Source organism: Coregonus clupeaformis, chromosome 1 (genome assembly GCF_020615455.1).
Source record: "Coregonus clupeaformis isolate EN_2021a chromosome 1, ASM2061545v1, whole genome shotgun sequence".
NCBI classification, from domain to species: domain Eukaryota; kingdom Metazoa; phylum Chordata; class Actinopteri; order Salmoniformes; family Salmonidae; genus Coregonus; species Coregonus clupeaformis.
Window position 1 is genome coordinate 18,180,438 of NC_059192.1, and position 26,584 is coordinate 18,207,021.

The following is a 26,584-nucleotide window of genomic DNA, read 5'->3' on the forward strand; positions in this document are numbered from 1 at the left end:
ATTTTGGTGTGAAGACATCAGTGGATGCTGCAGCTCATCATTTCTTTGTCGATGCAGAGGCAGGCATATGTTTCCCCAAAGTTAGCTTCTTGAGAGGGAGGTGCAAGATGGAATCTCGACCTTTTTTTATTTTTTAGCTCCAGGCAGAAATATGAAACCTGGTTCATTTCTGCCAAGTTTGTTCCCGAGCTCCAGGTTCTTAACATTGCCCGTCTCCATTTTGCTTTTTTAACTAAAACTCGTATTGACCATTTTCACAGGAAACTTGCCTATTTGTGAATTATCCACATATATTCTAACCCATTGAAACATTTGAGATTTGTTTCTCAAATACGCCACGATTGTTTTATCATACGAATATGACAGGATTATATCGGAGAGTGAAATTACTCTGAACAAATTATTTTCTATGTTTTAAGAAGAGAACAAAGTACTGCAAGCTTTGGTATGGTAGATTCGCCTTCACCGCCCATCCAATATTTGTCAGGAGGCAGGCGGTCTGTAATGTTTGGAAACTGAGGTCAACAGGTTTCTCCCGCGCAGCATTGACCGTATTTTTTGTCAGTTATGTATCTCTGTCTAGAGAAGTAATTTCAAGACATTGGGGATGTGAGACAGCATTGACTTAGTTCCATTGAGCTTTTGAAGAATTTTCGTTTTTTGGGGGAAAAGATGGCGAGGTTTGGGGGAAAAATGTCTCTTGCCCTACTTTTCCTTGGATTTTTTATGTTCACTTTAGCATCTGTAAATGCTGAACCAGAGCAAGAAGTAGAAGAAGAACGAGAGGAAAGTACATGTCAGGGGGCTTTCGACTTGTATTTTGTGCTAGACAAGTAAGTAACTGTCTAAATGGCATATTTATTATTATACTGCTAAATAAATCCAGGGAGCCGTTATATTGAGATGCCAAGCCTCCCTCGTTACACACATCTGTTAATAGAGTACACTGGCCAAGTAAAAGAAAAAGTTAAAAGAAAAAACGTTGTATTTGTTATTCAAACTTTGCAAACTGTTAATGCACGTACAGAGAGTTTATAATGCAAATCCGCTATTCCAGCTGTTACATCTGTTTCTGTAAAGTCAGACCGGTAGCTTTTTTTTGCACAGGCCAGGGATAAAGACTTATCCCAGAATCTATAGGGTTCTCACAAATTAACTTGATTTAATTCATTTTTCACCTTATTAAGTGTCATGTGAATTTCTATAACATTAAGTCATTACTAAACAGACAATAGTGGACAGTGACACATGTTTTGTTGTTTTGGCTCTGTACTCCAGCACTTTGGATTTGAAATGATACAATGACTATGGGGTTAAAGTGCAGACTGTCAGCTTTCATTTGAGTGTATTTTCATCCATATCGGGTGAAATTACAGCACTTTTTGTACATAGTTATCCCATTTTAGGGGACCAATAGTATTGGGAGAAATGCAGTTATATGTGTATTACAGTAGTAAAAAGTTAAGTATTTGGTTCCATATTCATAGTACGCAATGACTACATCAAGCTTGTGACTCTACACATTTGTTGGATGCATTTGCTGTTTGTTTTGGTTGTGTTTCAGATTATTTTGTGCCCAATAGAAATTAATTATAAATAATGTATTGTGTCATTTTGGAGTCAGCATGTCTTGGTGGTATGATATTTGTGGGTCTGTAACTTTCTCACTCATCATTATTCACATTTCATTCAGGACTAACCATAATCATGGTAGCATCCACATTAATGTAGAAGTGTTTAGAAACACATTATATTCTTATTTACAATAAAAGTAACTCCTCTGGACAAATGGGGGAAGCATGTCTGACACCATGCCCACTGGTATCTTTGCAAGGTCCACTATTTCCTTTCTCACTTTAAAGACGGGGGAATAAGACACAGTCTGTACATGACTATAACCATCATTCAGAAGTGTACTTTACATAAACTGCGTTTACACAGGCAGCCCAATTCTGATCTTTCTTCAGTAATTGGTCTTTTGTCCAATCAGATCAGCTCTTTTGCCAAAAATTGGGGAAAATATCAGAATTGGGCTGCCTGTGTAAACACAGCCATGGAGTGACCAGTTCATGCATTTCCTCCTTTCCGCCCACATAGGAAAAATCTTTGTGGTTCCAACATCTTACTCTAGACCAGCAGCAGGACTGTCTCACTGTCTCACTGTCTCACTGTCTCGGGAGAGAAAAGTAGACTTTCTGTCCTGCTATAGCCTATCCCCCTTACGTAATACATCTGATCTGATTTTGACATATTTTAGATAAGATCTGTAAACACAACTCGTAGAAGATGTATGATTAATTGTTGATATATTTCTACAGCACATTCGTAAAGTATTCAGACCCCTTGACTTTTTCCACATTTTGTTATGTTACAGCCTTATTCTAAAATTGATTAAATAGTTTTTTCCCCTCATTAATCTACACACAATACCCCATAATGACAAAGCAAAAGCAGGTTTTTAGAAATGTAAAAAACTGAAATATCACATTTACATAAGTATTCAGACCTTTTACCCAGTACTTTGTTGAAGCACCTTTGGCAGCAATTACAGCCTCAAGTCTTCTTGGGTATGACGCTACAAGCTTGGCACACCTGTATTTGGGCAGTTTCTCCCATTCTTCTCTGCAGATTCTCTCAAGATCTGTCAGGTTGGATGGGGAGCGTTGCTGCTCAGCTATTTTTAGGTCTCTCCAGAGATGTTATATCGGGTTCAAATCCGGGATCTGGCTGGGCCTCTCAAGGACATTCAGAGACTTGTCCCGAAGCCACTCCTGCGTTGTCTTTGCTGTGTGCTTAGGGTCGTTATCCTGTTGGAAGGTGAACCTTCACCCCAGTCTGAGGTCCTGAGCGCTCTGGAGCAGGTTTTCATCATGGATCTCTCTGTACTTTGCTCCGTTCATCTTTCCCTCGATCCTGACTAATCTCCCAGTCCCTGCCGCTGAAAAACATCCCCACAGCATGATGCCGCCACCACCATGCTTCACCGTAGGGATGGTGCCAGGTTTCCACCAGACGTGACGCTTGGCATTCAGGCCAAAGAATTCAATCTTGGTTTCATCAGATCAGAGAATCTTGTTTCTCATGGTCATTAGGTGCCTTTTGGCAAACTACAAGCGGGCTGTCATGTAAATTTTATTGAGGAGTGGCTTCCGTCTGGCCACTCTACCATAAAGGCCTGATTGGTGGAGTGCTGCAGAGATGGTTGTCCTTCTGGAAGTTTCTCCCATCTCCACAGAGGAACTCTAGAGCTCTGTCAGAGTAACCATCGGGTTCTTGTTTCCAAACTTCTTCCATTAAAGAATGACGGAGGCCACTGTGTTCTTGGGGACCTTCAATGCTGCAGAAATTATTTGGTACCCTTCCCCAGATCTGTGCCTCGACACAATCCTGTCTCGGAGCTCTACAGACAATTCCTTCGACGTCATGGCTTGGTTTTTGCTCTTGACATGCACTGTCAACTGTGGGACCTTATGTAGACAGGTGTGTGCCTTTCCAAATCATGTCCAATCGATTGAATTTACCACAGGTGGACTCTAATCAAGTTGTAGAAACATTTCAAGGATGATCAATGGAAACAGGATGCACCTGAGCTCAATTTTGAGTCTCATAGCAAAGGGTCTGAATACTTATGTAAATAAGGTATTTCTGCTTTTTATGTTGAATAAATTTGCCAACATTTCTAAAAACCTGTTTTCGCTTTGTTATTATGGGGTATTGTGTGTAGATTGCTGTGGGTTATTATATTTTTTTAACGTAACAAAATGTTGAAAAGTCAAGTGGTCTGAATACTTTCCGAATGCACTGTATGTCTACAAACTTGTGTGGCCCTGGATGATGATGAGGATGTTGGCGCTACTAAGCGAGGTTCCTGACTTCAAACAACCGGATGCTCGTTTGTGACTTCCCTTCATCCCTCAGGCCTGAGCTGTTTATGAGATGCACAGGCTAGTGTTTTCACGACACCCGTATCGCAATACTAGGACGTAAGGAAGCAAAGGAAACAAAACATGAAGCAGACTAAATTTCTTGAGGAAAGAAGTCCTAATGTTGGAACAAACTGCCTTATGTTGTCACCCAGAGTCACATTTGTTTATTTTGCAAGCTACAGCACACACTAAATGACCATAGAGTTGAGTCTGCTTCATGTTTTCTTTTTTGCCAAGAAAATTCTGGTGTCATAGTATCGCGATACTGGTATCGTTACAACACTAGCACAGACCATATACTGGTTGAGATGTAGGTTAAGGACATAGCCTTTTGTACTTTAGCTTGGCCATTGGGTTCCTGACCAGACCTGAACAGGAAAAACTCTGGGCCTTAGTTACATCCCATAGGACCAGGAGTTTTTCCTCCAGGTCTGGCTCTTGTCACACTGCATAGGGCTACAACTAGGCTACAACACCTTGGTCTCGAGTTTCTTTGAATATGAGTCCTGTAGGTTACACGACTAGTTTATGGAAAAATCTCCCTCAGCCAAGGGGTCACCCAATAAAGGAAAACGGACCATGTGGATATCATGAATCATTACTGTTAAGGTCCAAATTGGTAGTGGATCAAAGAGAACCAAGCTAAAGTTATCCCTATGTTGTGGTGTTCTATAGGCCTACTGAGGTATGACCATATAATTAGTAATTGAATAAGATCTCTATGGGTATGGCATTGAGCTGAATCAGACTGGTAGGCCCTATCCTGCTGTTTTATAAGGAACACAACAAAATTGATTGTTTTAGGGCATGTTTCTATCACTGCAGACCAGTACTGACGCCAAATGTTCTGCATAATAAAAATCCTAAAAACGCACTCCCTACCACTGTAGCTAATGCTAATCAGATGCTAAAGTTTTACTTTTGGTCTGCTGACATCACTTCCTTGCCCTTACTTCCTTATCTGTAACCACGTTTCCATCCACAGTTTTTATGCGAGTAAAGTCATACTGTATAAAAAAAATCAGATCAGCTGTGATGGAAACAGGAAGTTTCGGTACAATTTTATAAATGCCAACAGATCATTTGTTCGTTCGACATGGTGGCATCTTTTTGTGTTGGTAAAATGAATTATGCGAGAAATGGCGGTGGAAACGCATTTATGTGCAAATATTGATAAAATAACCATCATATCGAAGTAAACTTGGAGTCACGCAATGACATGTTATGTGGTCCTCACACTACGACTCGGGAAACCATGCGGTTTATTAGGCTACAGATTAAATAAGTTATGATGAACTTCACAGGGTAGTGAAAGTGCAAGGTGATGAGCTTGATGCTCCTTTCCAATAAATATTGAGGGTCTTATTCTGGGGACATGATGAAAGATGCTTGACTGACGTTTGACAAATACAAATATTCTCGCTCTTATCCATAATAATCTCATCATGTAGACTAGCCTACCCACATTGTATCTGCCAGCTGTTGGCAAGAGCCAAGACCAGACTAGGCACATTTGCTATTTAACGCAACAGTTTTTGTGACATAATTATCGGTAGAGTTAAAAAAGTGATGAAAACACATTGAACATTCGATTTTTATTCAGTACATGAAAACTTAAGCGAAAAGGTACATTTCATGTGCACTACGTCATCACGCACAGATTTCTATCCGCTGGAAACACACCACTGGTGGAAAATTTGCATCTTTTCTTAATGCAGATTTTGGAATATTTGCATGAAAATCTGTCACCATTTGGATAGAAACCTAGCTACTGCCACCTGCATTTACCACTTGTAGGATGTAAAAACTCTGGCCCATGAGACATACACTGTTTATAAGACACAAGATCATAATGCTAGAAGCTCTGATGCCCTAGCAGATTCCCACAGTCATACTGTATGTCTTGTCCACCTTGACCTTTATATCATTGTTTTCTGATCAAGCTATGGGACAATAGGAAACAATTATGTTTGGCACTTGTGTTTTCCCAATAGGATGCATGTAGCAGCCATTTGTTCTTCTTTTTCAAGTCTTCATCATTCTTCACAAGAATGTTAATCATTGCGAAATGTTGTTCTTTTCACAGGCCAACATTGAAGTTGGGCGTTAAGTCATGATCATTTTAATGATAAAGTCCAAGCCAACCAGACTACAGCTGGAGTCTAGAAATAATGTAAACATGTCAAGACTTTCTCACTATGGAATGTGCTTTTTTCTCTCTCCAGGACCATGGTGCTGCTTTGGCCTCCATAACGCGCCAGAAGTAGCCTTTGGCACGTGTGTTTTGCAGGAATAAATGTCTTGTTAAAGGTGCACTATGAAGAAATCGCTCTGCCATTTCCTGGTTGCAAAAATTCTAATAGTTCACCTAATTTCAGTTTGTGACAAAACAAGCAAGTATAGTATAGAACAGGGTTCCTCAACTGGCGTCCCACGGGCCAAAATTTGTTTTAATTTAATTTTCATTTTATTGTTGGACATAAAAGACTAAAAACGCCAGCAAATCAGCTCCAAGTGATTTTTATTTTGGAAATCTGTTCCAAGGTATTCCCAGTGATCGTATACAAGTGATCATATACAAATGTAAGCAAGGTTTGAAATTATTCTGTTTTAGTTAAATATTATATCAGTTTGGTCAATTTGCAGTTTACAAATTATTTGTAATTATGTTCCGGACCCCTGACCATCCGCTCAAGTAAAAATTGGCTTGTGGCTGAATCTAGTTGATGATCCCTGGTGTAGAGAATCATTATACCATCTAAACCGCTGTGAAATATATTTTCCATAACCAAAAATATTGTATTTTCAGCTGTTTGAAGCTGGTGTACAACGGCGAAAGTAAAAGACGCAAAAACAAAACTTAAGAATGGGAAGCATAGAAATAGTGCACATAGAACAGATTTTTACATTTATGTCATTTTAGCAGACGCTCTTATCCAGAGCGACTTACAGTTAGTGAGTGCATACATGATTTATTTATTTCTTATTTTTCATACTGGCCCCCCGTGCGAAACGAACCCACAACCCTGGCGTTGCAAACACCATGCTCTACCAACTGAGCTACATCCCCTGCCGGCCATTCCCTCCCCTACCCTGGACAACGCTGGGCCAATTGTGCGCCGCCCCATGGTTCTCCCGGTCACGGCCCGGCTACGACAGAGCCTGGATTCGAACCAGGATCTCTAGTGGCGCAGCTAGCACTGCAATGAAGTGCCTTAGACCACTGTGCCACTCGGTGGCTTCTTAGACTTGCTTTCAACAAGAACAGCAGATCTCATCATTTCTATGTCAATTTGGTCGGGTCACCCCAAAAGTTACATATTGCAGCTTTAAATGTTATCACACCGTCTAGAATCACCAGTGCTTTGAGGGACCCGAGCGAGACAGACATTTTAAAGGGGCAGTCAGTTATTTAGAGAAAATAATATCGCACCCAGAGAAAAAGAGGGTGAAAAGAAGAAAGAGAGAAAAACATCCAAGAGAAAAAGTGAGTGAGAGTAAAGAAAGATTGCAGTTGGAAGCCTAGACACAGCAAGTAGGCCTCAAGCTAAAAGTAGGTTATTGGTCTCTCTATACAAATCCCTTTGCATAGTCAGTTAAATTGGAGTAAGATCATTGGTCGCAGACTGGGGTGGTTCTTAACATGCAGCAGGCCCAACTGGAATGGGACACTACAGCTTCATGGTGTTGGATTTTCCTCTCAACACTTAGAAGCGTGAGAGCAGAGCCTTTTACTGAACACCTGGTCTGACAGAGCTTTTTCCCACGTTTTCTGACATCCCTGGCCTATACGGACTGAACACTCTCTCTGTCTGTTTCTCTCACTCCCTTTGTCTCTCTCTCTCCCTCACTCACTTAATTTTGCTCGTTGTAGTGGTGAGTTTTCACACAGTCAGCAGAAAGAAAGGCTTGATTAAAAAAAATATATAAATTACTCTGGGCTTTCATGTGTTTAAAGTAATGAATTCTCTCCCTCTGACATCTAGCACAGTCCTGACATGATATGCTTAGCGTTGCTGGGTGATAATGGTGCATGTTGCCTCCATGAGTGTCCTAAGGTGTTTGGAAACAGTACACCATCTGATCAAACGCTGTAGTAAACTAGATAGCTGTTGCTTATGGCCTTGAGACCATAGCCTGTCATTCATCTTATGTCATTTGTCTGTTATTCCCCAGGACAGTTTTCAGTGGGTTGGTTAGAGCTCTGACCTCACCGGTCCCTCCAGTTCCATTTTGCTGATCTATTTTGGCATCTGTGTGGGCTGAAAGACAAAAAAATGGACTTGTGGTTGGAGATCCATGGTGGATCATTTCTGCTTCCCCCAGCAGATGAGACATTAAAGAGCCAACACGTGGTTTTAATTATCCCAGTCATCCGAATGTTACCCCGATCACTCTCTCTCTCTTTCTCTTGGCTATGGGGTTCCATCAGTTCCGTGAGTTTCAAAATGAGTTTCATATGGCCCAACATGCCGTTCATCATGTACGTATAGTCAGAGGATATATCAATTGTATAACACTTACACTCTTTTTGATATGATATAATCTCAAACTCCTGTCGTCAAGAGCTCAATCATTTTAGTCAACAAAGCTGTTGAAGCTTGCAATAGCAACTTCCAAAACCTTTGAACTGTAATGGTTTGACTCAGTCTATTAAAATTGTATCAAAGAAAAAGTACCACAAATTTGTCCTCAAGGATCTCACAGGACAATAGCCCACTTCCTTTCCTAATGCTGTTTATACAGGTGAGAAAACTGCAAGCTAGGCCCCAGTCCCACGACTGCCTGGTACCTCAGAAAACAGTCTTGTCCAACACAAATAATATCCATTGTGATGCAAAAAAATCTCCAAGGCGGGAGTCCTTAGCTTCACCCGTCTTAGAAAAACACTGAAACACTATCCCTATATGGCTGTACTGTACATGAAAGAAGCCATTTTGAGGTGCAGTATTTTCCCCCTAGTAATGAAACAAACTGCATGCCTGACAGATTGGCTCTTCCCTCAGGTCAGGGCAGTCCGACTGTGTGTGTTCAAGCCGTGTCAGATGAACACTGTTTATTCAGCACATTTGTTGAACATCCAAGTGTGACGCTAGCTGGCCTCCCCCACAAGTTTTATTTGGGTAAGGTTTGTTTAGTTTGAAAAGTACTGTCCTCACAGGGTGCTTTGACTCAGACGACTGCAATGCTTATAAAGCTTATAAAGAATATACTCAACTCAATCTGCACAGTATGTCATGCCTGTTCATCCTACACAACAACAACAAAAATATACACCAGAAAACCAGTACTGAGACTAAACTGGGAAAACAAGTTCATGTTAAGTCTGGTGCCCAGATTACAACTATTACATCACACATCCATGTGAGGCTTCGTCAGCACCATTGTCCTATTTCAGGGTACTGCTTCATCCATCCGCTAACAGTGATTGGTTCATGTGTCATATTCTTCAGTAACGAGTCACTGCCAAAACCCCCAGCCAGGTCCCCTCCTTCCCTAACTAAGAGGAAATGAAGCTCTTCTCTGTGGAGAGCATTCAGCTTTCATAGGGACTATTACTGCTACGGTCCCTTATGGAAGCTTAGAGACCCAGGCTAGCTAGCTGGGCAGGTTGCTAAGTTACAGACTTGGTCCTCAGATGTGTCCTAACCCTCTTTCCTCCTTTTAAATGGGGTTTGTTTGTGTCAATGGATTTTCTTCTGCTAATGTTCAAATGGCTTGTGTTTTCCATGACATATTGTTTGGCCAATCAGCTTACTAATAACATCTCTGTGATGATTTTGTGTTGACTTTATATGTTGCAATAGTACAAACAGTTTCTGTACTAGGAGGCATTGGATAAACATTTAGGAAATGTGTCAGGTGTAGTTTTAAACAACATTAGGTAGTAGGATATAAGTATTCCTCTGTTTTCTTTCTTTCTTAGATCTGGCAGTGTCAAAAACCACTGGATAGAAATATACTCCTTTGTGGAGCATCTAGCTGAAAAGTTTATCAGGTAAGAGAACATCACAAAGATATTTTGTTGTCAATCAGGGCCTTGAGAGACAGCATGGCTAGCTCGTGCACAGAGGTGAGGTGAATCGGGGTTGTCCAATTGGCTGAGGCCACTAGCTGGAGGTGATAGCAATCTCTCATGTGAGGGGAAGAAAGGGTGAGGATGGGTGAGAGCTAGACTCTGCGGCGCCAGCCGGACAAATAAACAAACACATGCTGGAAAATAGTCCTACATCGCCCTCGGCATGGGAATTCAGTAACAATCATGTATTTACTAATAGGAAAAGTATCTTCATTGCTGCTTGGCTTGTAATGGCAGGATCCATCCAGAGAGCTTTAAGAGAAACAGTACTCGACAACACATAACTTTCCCCCAGCAAAAACATTATTTCCCCAATGGAGTAAAGACTGGCCATGTGCTCCTTCACTTACCAACCCACCGCGGTAATGGCATGTGTCATGAACATAACGGCAGCTCGAGAGCTTCAAGCTGGGAGACAAAGACATACATGACCAGAGTGCACAGCAATGTCAGCTAGCTAGCTATTCCCTTTACATCATTAGCTAGAAAGCTACCTCAGTTTGGGTGGTATTGTTTTTCCCCGATTACAATGGTCTCAAAAACAACATATGAATCCATCAAATTGGGTCCAGAGTCCTTGTGAACATGGCCCATAAACAAACAATAGGATGGAACTAACCACATGAGAGAATTCACTGATTTATGCTTGAATTCATGGACATGTTTCCGTGTAAAGTTTTTCTAATGCTAGGGACATTTTGACGCCAAAACACGTCCTTGCATGTCACTATAAATACGTGAAATAAATTATTTGGAGAGTGTGTCCAGTGGGTGGTCCCTATTTTAGTTTGTTTGTTTATGGATTGAGTTCAAACATAGTATGGCCTCTTTGAGGCTTGACAAAATGCATTTTTCTAATGGTTCAGGACCACCATGGTATCTAACCGTTGTTTGTGTGCTGTGTTGTTTTACAGCCCCATGTTGAGAATGTCCTTTATTGTCTTCTCATCCAGAGGAACCACTCTCATGAAACTGACAGAAAACAGGTAAACTAAAATATTGGTTCCGTCCCAAATGCTACCTTATTCCCTTTATAGGGTGCCATTTGGGACACAGCCATTGTCTTGTATGAGGACTTTGAAATAGAAAGTGATGATTACTATTTTACTCAGTAATGACATTTAGACATCAGACAAGGAAATTTTTTTATAACGTGATTTGTGTTGTTTGTCAGGGTGGAGATAAGAAAAGGATTGAATGTGTTGAGGAAAGAGATACCTGGGGGAGACACCTTTATGCACCTGGGCTTGGAAAGGGTACATATCTGCTTCTGACATGGTTCTTACTTTATCACACGTTATTCGCCTGTTTAACATATTTTTAAAAAAAACATAAGAAGAAGAATAACATTGTTTTCTCTTTTCAGGCAAATGAACAGATACACCATGAAAACTTTGGTAAGCATCCAATGGCATCTGTCACTAGAGTTAGGGCGGCAGGTAGCTTAGTGGTTAAGAGCGTTGTGCCAGTAACCGAAAGGTCGCTGGTTCTAATCCCCGAGCCGACTAGATGAAAAATCTGTCGATGTGCCCTTGAGCAAGGCACTTAACCCTAATTGCTCATGTAAGTCGCTCTGGATAAGAGCGTCTGCTAAATGACTTAAATGTAAAGTTAGATGTATCAAAAATCACTTGATTTTCGGTACTTGCCAATGTTGAAGTCATATGATTGACCTCTCCGTTACAGGGACAGCAAGTGTTATCATCGCCTTGACTGATGGGGAGTTGAATGAACACCAACTCGTCACCGCACAACAGGAGGTCGGCAAATTGGATTTATATAACATTCACCTTCCTGTTGATGTAAAGGGAAGACAATGTAATAACATGTTCTCTGGTGCTGATTCTTGGTTTTCTCCCACAAACAGGCAGAGAGAAGCCGGTCTCTAGGCGCTATGGTGTACTGTGTCGGAGTAAAGGACTTTAACGAGACACAGGCAAGGGTTTAGTTTGCAGTAAAACATGCATTCCTGCTCCCCTGTCAAAACACATTTAGGAACCTGTTGTTAACAGAAAATGGCATACTGTAATTACATGCAGTAATACTACTCATTCAATATTATTTCACTACAATGATTACAATATATGCTATTTATATTTAGTAGCCCATTTGTAGACTATGTATCACATAATTCCATCTACCTACACATCTTGAACCCGAGCTTGCTTGTGAGGTTTATAGGGCTACTTAAACGCCAGGCTGAGCAGTAATGACAGAGAAATTGGGCGATTTGACTCGCATGCAAACGATTACCATATTAGCTAAGAAGGAAGCTTCAGAGTCATGCAATGTTTTAACTGGATTTGAAACCTGATCGACCCTATGCATCGGTCTACCACCCAGATTGACTTTCACTAAATGTCTGGCTATAACATACTGTACTTTTACCTCCATCAAGGTTGTTTAGGCCTCTGTCCAATGTCGATTGTACATCAGGATTGTACCTGATTGTACTTAGTGTCCCTATCATTGTACTGTTCTTTTCCCCCTAACCTGGTCATGTATGTAGCGAGAGATGAAGGCATAGAGATACAATATAATTCGATGGTTATTTCATCTCAAATCAAGTGTACACTGAACTCTTCACTGAAGTGAATGGGTCATGATGTACGTAATATGTGTCTGTCTCTGGTTACTGAGACAGGAGTCAGGAGGAAGCACTGTGTCTGTGTAAATAAACCTGCTGTCTCCTTCCCCCTATAGCTGGCCACCATAGCAGACACCATCGAGCATGTGTTTCCTGTGATGGGCGGATTCGTAGCCCTGCGAGGAGTGATCGACTCGGTAAATACACCCTGGGCAGGAAGGAGAGACTTAGACCTGTTTCACAAAACGTACCTTCAGAGAAAGTTAAAAAGTCAAAATAGACAGAGATGTTGTAAATGAGGAACCTGTCTCTTATTTCAATACACCTTTAGCCTATTTAACCTAGTCAACTCAATCATCTTCTCCTTCTTCAGATCATCAAGAAGTCCTGTATTGAGATCCTAGCTGCAGAGCCCTCCAGTGTTTGCGCAGGAGGTGGGGTCCCTAAAAGATCAAAGCAGATCAACGCTAGTTCCCTGTCATTGGCTAAGTGCTGTTTTCATTTCATTAAGGGGCCAGGCTGGTGCCGGTGCCCTTCCCTCTGACTGGGGCTCAGCTGGCTCGTATTCGTTACGGCACACTAGTAAAACGTAGAAAAACATTTTGAAATGGAAAACAGCAGGTAGCCTAGCGGTTAAGAGCATTGTGCCAGTAACCGAAAGGTCACTGGTTTGAATCCCTGAGCCGACTAGGTGAAAAATCTGCCAATGTGCTCTTGAGCAAGGCACTTAACCCTTGCTTCTGTAAGTCGCTCTGGATAAGAGCGTCTGCTAAAATGTAAAACATGTTTCTTATTGGAAAAATTCAAGTAGTCCCGCTCTGTTTCAGTCTGGGGGGTTTTCTCCATTTGGTGCCTAATGAATAGGACCATGATCACTCAAATGAATCCCCATTGGGGTTAATGGAGTGTAGTGTATTGGGGATCTTGTTATGAGAGGGTCTCTGAATGGAATGTCCATGTTTAGTTTATGCTGGCCTGCCAAATGGAAGTCAATTTGATAAATGACTTGTTTCCTAATCGAGAGAGACAAGTCCCATAAGACCTTTGTTTCCTGAGCATGATGTTTTCTGTTTTTTATTTAACCTATGTTGACAAGCCAGTCTAGCTACTCTTGTATAACATAATTGTGCAAGGTCTGATAGCTTATGATTGGTTACATTACATTTATGTACTATTTTTCTAAACTCAAGGTGTTGTGTCTTATTTCCAGAGAGCTTCCAGGTGGTGGTGAGAGGGAACGGTTTCCTTCACGCCAGGAATATAGAGCAGGTGTTGTGCAGCTTTAGACTCAATGACACCCTCACCATTAGTGAGTACCTACTTACATTTACACTTCATTTACTGTAGGCTTAACCAGGTGTTTCATACCAATGTGTGTAATGTGTATTTCTAGCTGTAACATGCATGAAGAACTACAGTTGATTGAAGAAACGAAACGTATTTAAGTAAACGGAGTGTTTGGCTCTCTCCATAGATAAGAAGCCTGTGGCTATCGAAGATACGTTCCTGCTGTGTACAGCTCCGGTAATAGACGAAGTTGGGCAGTGAGTATCTTTTTTAAAATCCGTTTTAAGATGGTCAGAGGTATGACTCTTTTGAAGCACTGTAGGATGAGTGTGTGTTGCCTCTTGATCACATGTCTAGCCGATCACTCTCCAGCCCTCGCACATAAACACACACACACTACCAGAAGAAGCCTGCCATTCATTAGGGTGGTCTTTACGATCCCTGCCAGGGCCAAATTCCACTCCTCCTCTATTCTCTCTCTCTATACGACAATGAGTTCACTCAGTTAGAGCCTCGTTGGTTAGAGCTCTGTGTTTTCATAATGAGGACAGTGTTACGGTTGCCCCATCACAGGTGGCTGGTGGCACCTTAATTGGGGAGGAGGGCTCATAGTAATGGCTGGATGGAAATAATGGAATGGGATCAAACACGTGGTTTCCATGTGTTTGATACCATTCCATTTACTCCTCCCCTCAGCAGCGTCCTGTGTACCCCATAATCCAACAACAGACGCATCCATCATTAGGTTGCTTCATTTCTAATGTAGACCGCAGAATCTCCAAAATCAACAAACCACTTCAGAACCCCATTTTTTAAGAACTTATTTCATCAGGTCATAAATTGAGGAATTAGACAGCAATGGTAAACGACTTAGACTCTGAGGGCTCTTTTGACCTTGGATGAGACAGTTAAGGGAGACAGAAAACAAAAGTACATTACGTACTTTCCAGCCCACAAACTCTCTCCCACCCAAAATGTGTGTTCCCCCAAACTCAAAACCCTGTAACTCTCCTCCTCCCTCCTGCCCTCACCCCATTCCCCTAATCTGTCCCCTGCTTGCTTTCCTCTCTCTACCGCCAGCATTCTCCTCTACCCTCACCCTGCCACATTGATCTCTCTCTCTCAATTCAGTTTCAATTTAAGGGGCTTTATTGGCATGGGAAACATATGTTTACATTGCCAAAGCAAGTGAAATAGATAATAAACAAAAGTGAAATAAACAATAGCAAATGAACAGGAAACATGAACATTACACTCACAAAGGTTCCATAATAATAAAGACTCTCTCTCTCTCTCGCTCGCTCTCTCTCTCTCTCAATTCAATTTCAATTTCAATTTTTCAATTTAAGGGCTTTATTGGCATGGGAAACATGTGTTAACATTGCCAAAGCAAGTGAAGTAGATAGTAAACAAAAGTGAAATAAACAATAAATATTAACAGTAAACATTACACTCAGAAGTTTCAAAAGAATAAAGACATTTCAAATGTCATATTATGTATATATACAGTGTTGTAACAATGTGCAAATAGTTAAAGTACAAATGGGAAAATAAATAAACATAAACATCTCTCTCTCTCTCTCTCGCTCTCTCTGTCTCTCTCGCTCTCTCTCTCTCGCTCTCTCTCTCGCTCTCTGTCTCTCTCGCTCTCTGTCTCTCTCTCTCTCTCTCTCTCTCTCTCTCTCTCTCTCTCTCTGTCTGTCTGTCTGTCTCTGTCTGTCTGTCTGTCTGTCTCTCTCTCTGTCGTCTCTCTCGATCTCTCTCTCTCTCTCTGTCTGTCTCTCTCTCGATCTCTCTCTCTCTCTCTCTCTCGATCTCTCTCTCTCTCTTAGCTGATCACCCGCAACCACTTACGCCCCTCTCCCTTTCTGGCTCCGTTCCCCCCAGGCGCCGCTCACTCGCCCTCACTAGCAGCTCTGATCAAAGCAGCAGAACGTCTGCCTAGTGCCTACCCTGCCCTTTCATCTGCTTGCTTTACAGATGTCTGACACCACACAGCCACGACTGGCGCTTCCTGTCTTTCTCTCTGTCTGGTATTTTATCCCTGAACATCCAGTGGCCAGTTTCTCTAGTTAACTCCCTCCTCCCCCTTCGCTCCCATTGTTTTTCCCAAGTCTTTTCATTTGTAGAGTCATCTCATCTAGCAGTTAGCATCCCATGGTCAAATTGATCATGCTCCCCTCACACACATATCTCCACAATGTGAACATGGTCCAAGTCCAACTACCCATATTTTCCCCCTGATTGTTACTTCTTTCAGGGATAAGACTGTAGTCTACACAGTCGTTTGCTGGCACTGAGGTATGCATGCGCATTAATTTAACCAACAGACTCCAGCCCTCTCTCAGCCAAACCAAACAAGGCTTATCAGTCCAAATGACCTACTTCGCATACCCTGTTGATCGGTTCTACGTGCTTTGCACCGATAGAAAAATGCAGGGAATTCCAAATTAGGCTTTTTATCACCAAGGTTTGAGAAGTTTTCCAGGCTACCTGAGGTCACATGTGAATAATTGTTTTGCACCCAGAAGAGAAAGGTACTTGCAGTAGTTTTTGGAGATATGAAGAAAAATAGATGTGATATGGGCATCAATTGTTTTTGATCGGGCAAGGTAAAAACCTGTCTTGGCTGACAAAGGGTTTAACCAACTTTAATGCCAGTGCCCTACTTAGTCTCAGACATGTAATAACATGTCTGCGCAATAATAGCTTTGTTTGTTGGGCGCAAAGCTCTCTTTGTGTGGCACCTTGGCACCGGACAACTGTGCCCTTTTTCCATTCAGTGGTTTTGGCCAAGCAGCTCTTAACTAGCCTAATGTGTGTGTTTTTGTGTTTCAGGGTTGTTTATCTACAAGTGAGCATGAATGAAGGCCTGTCGTTCATCACTAGCTCTGTGCACATCACCACCACAGAGTGTGTAAGTATGCTCTACCATTCACCTTACAACCACTACTCAAAACTCACTAGGAATTGTCTAATGTTGGGAAACAATGATCCAATTTCCATAATTTTGCATTGAATCCTTTATTAGTTTCTTCTATCTGAATCTTTTTCTGTTTTTTATTTCTACCTCCTTTTTCCTCCTCTTAATCTCTTTCCGGGGCCATCCTCTTCTCAAAAAACGTTCAGAGGGCTCTTGTTTTGCTTGAGTAAGTTTCCTCCTTTTTGTATTTAGAGCCAAAGGAGCTTCAGCAATGATCCACTCAAAAGCCCCCCGAAACCCCCACGTCAGAGTTCAATTTTAACCAGCGCCCCGCTCACCCCACAAAATAAATAAGGAAAAAACACCATCACATCTTATCCACAATTCTATAGGCGCTAATAGGAACTATATTGTCCATTATTTAGATCGAGACCCCCTCCTCAACGTATAATATTTTCCATTTAGCGAACGCTTTTATCCAAAGCGACTTTCAGTCATGCATGCATACATTTGTTGTATGGGAGGTCCCAGCGGGAATTGAGCCCACAACCCTTGGCGTTGCAAGCGCCATGCTCTACCAACTCTCTCTTTATAGTCTTCCTGGTCTGTGTATTTGGAGGGGTGGCGGCGGGGGTCGTAACCCTGTCGTATTTTATCTTCCCTGGCAGTTTGATGGCACCATCCTTCTCATCACACTCCTGGTTCTGTTCCTGTTGATGGCCGTGCTGTTCATGTGGTGGTTCTGGCCCCTCTGCTGCACTGTGGTTAGTGTAACCCTCCATTAAAAGTTGGTTCAATATGATGCCGATTATGGGCCACGTGTTATATTACAGGTGTAGGATTTGTATTTGATCACCCTGTTGCAGGAGAACTTTCCTGCAATGCATGACATTTAAAACATGTAGTGTATTTGTGGTTTGAAAAGGCTTCTGAAGTTTGTAATTTCCACTTTGAAATTTCAGACTTGATTTTTACGGAAAATGTATCAACCCCTACAAAAATGTCCATTCATTATAATCCACATAATAATTCAAATTTTCTGTTACTGCAGGATTATTTTCCTGCTGTAGCAAACTGGCTCAAATTAAGATCCTACATCTGTATACTGTATAGAGTAGACCCTATAGCAGAGGAATTGCCATTGGAATGACTTATGTAATTACCGTAAAAAAAAGTTATCTGGTTCAATGTAATGAACATTATGTTGTAATTGTTTGTAAGGGGTTTTACTTACCAGAATACATTACTTTAAGCTTTTGTAACAATTTTCTTTCAGTTTTGCAGTTCATTCAGGAAATAAATGATGCATCTGTTTACCAGGAAATGATAATGAACACCTGATGTGTCCACTAGTCACTAGGCAGGTTTCCATTGACCCAGGTTTTTTCAACAGGGGTGGTTTTTCTTTTGTTGAACATTCTTTATTTGGAAAATAAATGATGATTGCCGAATAATTTTGAAGGTGCGCGGGGCACGTGATGTCAACACATATCTATGAAGTTCCACTCCACATCTAAATGCCTACTGCCTGCTAAATCTATTTTTCAACTATAAAAATAATGTTTCTTTGCAGGATCCTTGTCCTGACTTTCAAGAATGGCTTAATTGTTTTGCCTTGCTTTTCTGGTTGGCTGGATACAAGTTTCAACATCCAATTATTTCAGGTCTACAGGAGTGCAAGTTTCACTATGGCACGGACCATGGCGATACATTCAGGCACATGAGAATTATTAGAATATGGCAAATATTAGTCAGTTATTGCATACCTGAGACATGAAACCGATAGGTTGGAGGGCATACAGGCTGTCGTCAATTTATTAACGCGTAATTTGCCTAAATGGGTAATGGAAACACTTCAACCACTACATTTTTATTCAACACTAGTTCGTTTTTTTTTTGGTGTCACGTCATTATGTCCAGCTGTTTTATCGAAAACAAGATTGTTAAATGGAAACGCACCATAGCAGGCAATTGTCTAACCTATTTTCTATGCAAACTTTCTCAATGTCGACAAGAGAAATCACTGGACAAATTACTGGAAACATAGCTAGTGGTCCAACAATTGATATTAATGTGACTTTCTCCCCTGAACTTCCTATCTAGGTGATCAAAGAGCCTCCTCCACCGCCTCCTCCAGAGCCAGTAAGTCAGCCATTAAATCTCCTCTGAAAGTATACACACGCATTAAAGGACTACACACACACACTCAGTCACACACAGGGTCTCAATCATAACACAGAACTATTAGCGAACCAGAGAACGCATCATCAAGCTCAGTGGGGTCTATACTCAATATGGATGAAGTTCCAAGAAAAAGAAAAAGTATTCAGATGAAAAATCAAGAATAAGTGACAAAATGTTAAGTGATGCAGTTATGAGGCCTCTTCAGGGCATTTCGAAGGCATGATGCCACAGAACTTGATCCCAAATAATACGTCTTTGTCACATTTTCCATAGATGTGACACAGCTGGTCGTGAAACAGAGAGACATTATATTCTATGGATCTCTGATGCATGAGTGGCCTAAAGCGCTCACTAATTCCAAATTTTACCCTCTTTCAATTCTATTTCCATTTGGCGGAATTCTTATTTTATTTTCTGTGAAGCTGTATTGTTGGTGAATGAAAAAAAGCATTCATACAAGACAAGTGGGATAAATTGCTTTTTGGAGACGTTTACTATCGTGGCCAAGAATATGGGAAAGATGCATTATATCGTAACACATGAACACATGCTTCCATCTTTTCTCTCTGCCAGGAATCAGATGATGAAGATGGCATGCCCAAGAAGAAGTGGCCCACCGTGGATGCATCCTACTATGGAGGAAGAGGAGTCGGAGGAATCAAAAGAATGGAGGTGAGGCGGATCTAATCACCTCTTGACATTACAGCAATTTCAATCTTCGTTCTCCATATTTCCTCACAAACACATCAAAGTTGGAACTTTATTCTTGACTCTACATCACTGCCCATGTGTAGTATATAGACCCCCTTCTACAGGTACTGTAGGTCATAAAACCCATCTGTGTTCCACTCCTACAGGTGCGCTGGGGAGGGAAAGGTTCAACGGAGGAGGGGGCTAAACTGGAGATGCCCAAGAACGCCGTTGTGAAAATGCCAGAGCAGGAGTTTGAGCCTTACGAGCCCAAGCCCAAGAAGGCCCACAACAGGAAGCCAGCCGCGGACAGGAAGTGGTACACACCTATACAGGTAGAAACACCCTGCATCTCTTTCCTTTCTTCCTTTATTTTCTCAGACTAGTGTGTACACTCTCTTCCTCGTTACCAATACATTTCTAATAGGGTACTGTGTAGTATGAAATAACATATTGGCCATACATACTTACCAGTTTGCTAGCTAGAATGCATTTTTCACAGTATTCACTGTAGTCATTTCTCTGTCTCTTGTCTGCAGGGTAAACTGGATGCCATTTGGGCCCTGTTTCGCCGCGGTTATGACCAGGTCTCTCTCATGCGGCCGCAGCCAGGAGAACATGTGAGTACTAAAGCTTAACACACCCTGGGAGCCAAGCCTTAGCCCAATCCCTCATCAGACAGTCCTTTCATTCCCCCCAAAAAAAACGCCCCTGCAGTGGCCGACACCTCACCAGTGCCATGATTCATGATAAGGCAGAGTCCAACACCTGCTTCAAATCAGCCGCTGCCATAAAAGGGAAATAAACCAGGACTGTGGACACACTCCAGGCAGATCCTCTTAATGCTTTCAAAATCTCTACTTTCACATGTTTTAACTTTGCCATGCTGACCCTTTGTATCAAAACGGAGATTGGAGTTTGGCTTGGAGTTGGTTTTTGCTCTAGATATGCACTTTGGAGGGCTGGGCTATCTGAGAGACTGTATCCCATAGATATTCTCTAATTTCTTTCTTTTTAGAGTAGCAGCTAGCCTGCTGAAGTGGCACCTCTCCAGGTGCTAGTTAAAATCATGCGTTATTTGCAGAAAATCTTCAATAGCCCTTTTTAACTGGAATTCGACATTTAAAGAGTATTCCCTCGGCCAAAAATAGGAACTGAGAATACGTGAAGTACTGCCAGATAAGCTCTCAACAACGACACAGGAAATCAGCTATCGACCGCAAAGAGGAACAATGATGATTAGCATCCTTCAAATTTCAGATTTCTCCCGGACAAAAAGATGTCGATACTTTGTTCAAAGGGTTTGACCCAGGAAAGCTTTTAATGATCACAACATGCAAAAGGTTACGTGACGCAAAGCTTACTCCAGAGGAACTGTTTCGATCCCTCTGTGTAATGGCGTCGCCTACTCAAGTAATTTGCGGTCGATTACAAAGGAGCTGAAACATTCAGAAGCAGTCCTGCTTGTACTGGTGTAATATTTGTTTGCATTCAGGGAGGAATGAAAACACATACAAGGCAGACTAGCTATTTTCTCTCCTTGTAAAGTGTTACCTGAGGAGACCCATTAACCTGTCTCATTGACTTTTCACCATGTCTGTCCCCTGGGCCATGCTTGCTGTTAACACAGCTCTTATCACTCACACAGACACACACCCGCTCTCTCTTTCACTCTCTCACACACAGACACACACACACAGGCCATATTGGTGTTCACAGAACATTCACAGGCCTTGTGTGTTCCGTTGGACCCATTTGGCAAATGTCAGATCTGGATTCCTGACAGACATATTTCATTCTGTTGCTATGTTGCATTTTATCACAGTGCAGATTGCTATGACGACGCCTGTATCCTGAATGGCACTATTGAGAAAAGCCTTGGCTAAAAGCCTTTCCAGTACAATTCCATAAAACACGACTGAATGCTCCTCATAGCCACAGTAGAAAGGCTGATCTATCAAGCCTAGTTTCCTTTGATTTCAACGGTTCACAATGGATCTGCTATGTCCCCTAGTCAATGCATCCTCTCTGAATACAACTCATGTAGCTATCGATCTAACTCCATGACTACTGAAAAAATTGAAAGGCAGCATCTGTTTCTCTTCTCTCTCTCTCTTTAACCTCTCTCTCTCTCTCTCGCTCTCGCTCTCTCTCTTTAACCTCTCTCTCTCTATCTCTCTCTCTCTCGTTCTCTCTTTAACCTCTCTCCCCTCTCTCTCTCTCTCTCTCTCTCGTTCTCTCTTTAACCTCTCTCTCTCTCTCTCTCTCTCTCGTTCTCTCTTTAACCTCTCTCTCTCCCCTCTCTCTCTTTCTCTCTCTCTCTCTCTGTCTCTCTCTCTCCCTCTCTCTCCTCTCTCTCCCTCCCCCCAACTTCCTCTTCAGCTCCACTGTGGGATTCTCTGTGCTTTTTTAGGACACCCAGACACGCTCCCTGTTTGCTTAGTTTTGGTTGAGTGTGGTATAGTTCAGTGTGTGTGTGTGCGCTTGCGTGTACTACAGGGTATGATTATCTGTGCTTAGTCTGGTTTAGTCATCTCCCTCTCTCTTTGTGCAGCCCTAGTCCTAATTCACTGGCTCACACCGCTGCATAGAACCTCAGCTATGTGTCTCCAACTACTCTCCAACTTCTCAGAATATCATGTGCTCGAGCAGATCGACTCCTGAGGTTAAATTAGAGGCTTTGATTTACTGTCTCCCCTGACAGAGCGTTTGCAATGCGAAGGACATGAGGTTAATAGCAAGCAGAGACGACCGCAAGAGTCGTCTCAACCAGTGAAAACTATTCTGACGTAACGCGGACTAGTCTGTTTTATGACCTCTGAGTTTTAATGGTAGACATTAGAAGAGGGAGGTTCGAAGGGGCATCTTTGTCTTGCCTTTGTACTGTAAGTTCTGGTTCAAAGTCTCACACCAGAGTCTTCTATTGGTTTTTAAATCAATCCATGATTGTGCACCCTAATACGTCAGACATGCTTTTAAGTTATGTACCCAGTAGGTCTCTCAGGTCTTCTGGACCAAGAGGCATGGAGAGGCAGCCTTTAGTTATTATGCCCCCAGCCTCTGGAACAGCCTGCCAAAGAACCTGAGGGGGGCCGAAACTGTGGATATATTTAACCTCTACGGGATCAGTGTCCCTTATACAGGACGGATGCTGGTCAATATGCGATGTGACTAGAATGGTGTTGTAAACAACAGCCAACTTTTCGGGACATAGACATGTCTTATATGGGCAAAAGGCTTAAATTCTTGTTAATCTAACTGCAGTGTCCGATTTACGGTAGCTATTACAGCAGAAAAATACCATGCTATTGTTTGAGGATAGTGTACAACAGCAAAACACTTTTATCACGGCAACTGGTTTGGTACATTCACCTCTGAAGGTAAATAATGTACTTACATTCAGTAATCTTGCTCTGATTTGTCATCTTGAGGGTCCCAGAGATAAAATGTAGTGTAGTTTTGTTTGGGAAACCAATTTTTATATTCAAATGTAGGAACTGAGTTCTACAGTTTGATCTCTTGCTCCACACCCACCCCGCCCGGCCATCTAGAAGTGTGAAGGTTAGTGTCTTTTCTGTAGGGAAGCTAATGATCCATCATGCATGACATTCCTGGGAGTGTGCAAACTTAAATGTTGTATTACCATAGCATTTCTGTATGTTCTCTATAGTTATGTACTTGAAAACCAATTTGGCACATTTAGGAAAACTCCTGGCAGACTTGATTCATGTCTGATTCCATGTCTGAAATGTCCTGTAGAAATAAAGCTCGATTTGATTTGACCACATTGCTTCAACGTTATGCACTCGCTGGAAAGGTTGCTAAAATGAACCTCTCTCAAAGGGTCTGCAGAGAATGTATGCACTGAGAATGAAATAATATTTGATTCGATTCCATTATCCTTCTCATGCTCTCGTCCTGTTATTGACTTGAATGAATGTCAGAGACAAGAGTTTGTTTACCAGAGGATTTCTGTATTTCTTTCTACTTGATATGTAATTTACAATGGAATGTGTCCTCGGTTGTTTTCAGTGACGTCTTGCCAATGCAGCCGCTCAAAGTGTGTTTGTGTGTGTGTTTGCATATGTTAAATGCCTCTACAGTATGACCTAGTAAGTCCATGTCTGCCTATCTGCGTGGGGAATGGAAAAAGGATCACTGGGTTGTTTGTCTGGTAAGGGCATGAATCTGAGTTAGGCCATATACCACGCGAGTGCACAGTAAGACGCCACTGTGGTGGTGGGGGTTCACACTATGTAGGGAAGTAGTGGACGAGAATAGGGAGGAAAAGTTTATGCTACAAAAGGAACGCATTGCTCTGAATTGCCTCAACAAATCAGAGCAACCCTCCCCTACCCCCCTCTGTCTCTACATTTCTCTCTCTCATTCTCCATATGGTGCTATAAACAACATGGGGTTATTAGAAAGCAGCCACAGTTTCTTTGGTAACAGTACATTGGGCTGGGAGGAGAGGGTAGAGGAGTCACAGCAGGGGCTGATGGGTAAGACACCTGTGTACTGTACATGGGAGGTGGGTTGGATCATGTGGGGGGGTACAATGTAACCTGAGTTATGTCTTTACTGTAGCTTAATGGGGTTCTGTATACCTCCTGACTTTTAGGACATTGATCACCATGTAATCTGATGTTACGGTCTCTTTCCCCCAGGGTCGATGCATCAACTTCACCCGGGTGAAAGATGAGGCAGCGGCAGCAGCAGCGAAGGCCCCTCCTCGGGCCCATAGCCCCCCTGCTCCGGACTATCGTCCCCTGATCCGCCCCACTACACCGCCGCCAGCACAGGCCAGCCCGCCCCCGCGAGCACCGCCCGTCAGCCAGCTACCCCCGGGGCCACCCCCCTCCCGCACCCCCCCAGGGCCCCCCTGCCCCCCTCCCTCACGCCCCCCACCGTGCCCCAACAACAGACCATGAGAGCGATTTAGGGACCCCACTCCAATAAAGCAATAGTCCCACTGCCAAAGATGCTCCCTCAACCAAAAATAAACATAGTATTTATTGGAGATGGGGTGAAATTAGCAGGAGATGTAATGGTTTGTTGCTGGACAGCAAAAGATGTAGTCATTGGAGGAAAAATACTGCAATGGATGAAATTTGTTTATCAACTACTGAGTATCCCATGATGGTAAGTGTCAAGGTGACAGTAGAGTAGACTGGGCATTTGTGTGGCTTTAGTCATCACTGAGTCGATTTACTTTCAACCACAAGGATTGGATTTTTTCTAGGATGACGAACCTGCTGTCAAACCAATCTAGATTAGCTTTTTGCATCTCTCTTTTGTGAATATTTACATGTAGCTTTTTACATCTCTCTTTTGTAAATTGAAATATTTCATAAGTGCAAATTGTATAGAGGGTCAACAATACATGGCACAGGCTTGATTACGTTTTTTTCTCATGTCCAAATGAGTTTACACAGACCGAGAAAGCCAGTTTTAGCCCATGTGGGTTAGTCCATATTCCCATTGAGAAACCCATTTGGTAGTGTTGCCGGAAGCCATAGGCGTATAAGCATAGGTTGACACTGAGACACTTTTGATATGGACTGAACACGTAAAATGTGGATATATTTTTTACGTCCCCTGAATGAGTAAATTGAGAATCATAAGTAGCATAGAAGATGTGTGTATCGACAAAATCCGACATTTTTAAACACTTTGTTGGTCAATATCTGAGGGTGAACCCAGGTTTACCTAAGTTAATATTGGTATTTGTGCACATTGAATGCAGTTCAGATATAGCATTATTTTAGTTTTCATTCTTTCGTTTGTTTATTTTTATCACTTTTGAATCATGAACCTCTCAAATCAAACAACCAAAGTGAGGTCATTGTCTCTCATAAAGTTTTAACATTCCCAAAACTGTACTTTACTTTGATACATTGTATCGTTTACCTTTTGTTTTTGATCACAATCACATTGCAACTGCAGGGCAGTTCACCGCGTCTCTAATTTATTAACCCCCAGACCTAGAGGAGGGTACTTGAATACGACAAAGGTGTCCACTGACAAAGACGGACACTGTGCATGTAAACAAACTATTCACGCAACTTCATACGACAGTGTTTCTCAACCCCATTGGTCTATAGTCCGGCACTAGGTCATGGAATATTGCTTCCTTAGTGCAACTGTCCTTTATCAAAAGGCTATAGCACATGGTGAAATCTGAGTGATTTTTCCATGAACCAACACCGATTGAATCAAGTCCCCAAAGGAAGAAAACTAGCATGCCAGTCCTTGGTACAGACAAAGGTTGAGGAACACTATTATAAACTTATTACATACAGTACCTTTCTGGATTTTTCTACTTAGATTTTTCTACTCTCTTTGTATAATGTACTTACATTTGATTATGTTCTATAATACCATTGTGTTACAATATTCCTTTGATATTTTGTAGCACTGCTGAAAGCTGTTCAGGAGGATGATGATGATGATGATGATGATGGATGATGATTAAGAGGTGCATGCATTTAGTTTGTTTTTATTGGTTCAATAACACAAATAAAGCTCGAAGGCACCCAAGTGTAATATACAAGTTCTGCTTTTTGACAATGGTGAACGTCCTCCATTTCATTGACTGGATTTATGGCTTTTATAAGAGCACCCGACTCAAGTAATGGCATACAATAGTTAGAGGAGCGAGCAACAACATTATATACACCTCGTTATTATGTAGTTTTTATCTCTATGCTTCAGAATGACCATCAGGACCTTTGTGGAGCAGTGTTCTGAGAAAAAGCTCTGAGAAGCTAAATGTTAACCATTGTTTTACATGTTAACCATTGTTTTTCATGTATTAATGGGAGTACTGAAACAAATATGGAAAGACGTATTCATAGTTTCTATGTTTCTTTTAACAGTATTAATAAAGGTTGACTTCCAAGCTTGTA

The 26,584-nt window shown here is 41.9% G+C and overlaps 1 protein-coding gene across 1 annotated transcript; it reads left to right on the forward strand.

Moving 5' to 3' along the window:
• Positions 1 to 26,584, forward strand: LOC121538726 (anthrax toxin receptor 1-like). The gene is made up of 18 exons (XM_045208286.1): positions 1 to 833; positions 9,853 to 9,924; positions 10,920 to 10,991; positions 11,180 to 11,261; positions 11,372 to 11,402; positions 11,692 to 11,765; positions 11,873 to 11,941; positions 12,709 to 12,789; positions 12,966 to 13,026; positions 13,803 to 13,901; positions 14,067 to 14,136; positions 16,718 to 16,796; positions 17,471 to 17,566; positions 18,906 to 18,944; positions 19,560 to 19,658; positions 19,844 to 20,011; positions 20,216 to 20,296; positions 24,344 to 26,584. The coding sequence occupies exons 1-18, from the start codon at positions 673 to 675 to the stop codon at positions 24,605 to 24,607; spliced, it is 1,698 nt and encodes a 565-aa protein (XP_045064221.1). The 5' UTR covers positions 1 to 672; the 3' UTR covers positions 24,608 to 26,584.

Bases quoted from the DNA above. Each gene is read 5' to 3' on its own strand.
- LOC121538726 (XM_045208286.1), top strand. From the start codon at position 673: ATGGCGAGGTTTGGGGGAAAAATGTCTCTTGCCCTACTTTTCCTTGGA. The intron at 13,027-13,802 runs GTGGGGTCCCTA...TCTTATTTCCAG, and splicing joins CTCCAGTGTTTGCGCAGGAG to AGAGCTTCCAGGTGGTGGTG. The intron at 19,659-19,843 runs GTGAGGCGGATC...CCACTCCTACAG, and splicing joins GAGGAATCAAAAGAATGGAG to GTGCGCTGGGGAGGGAAAGG.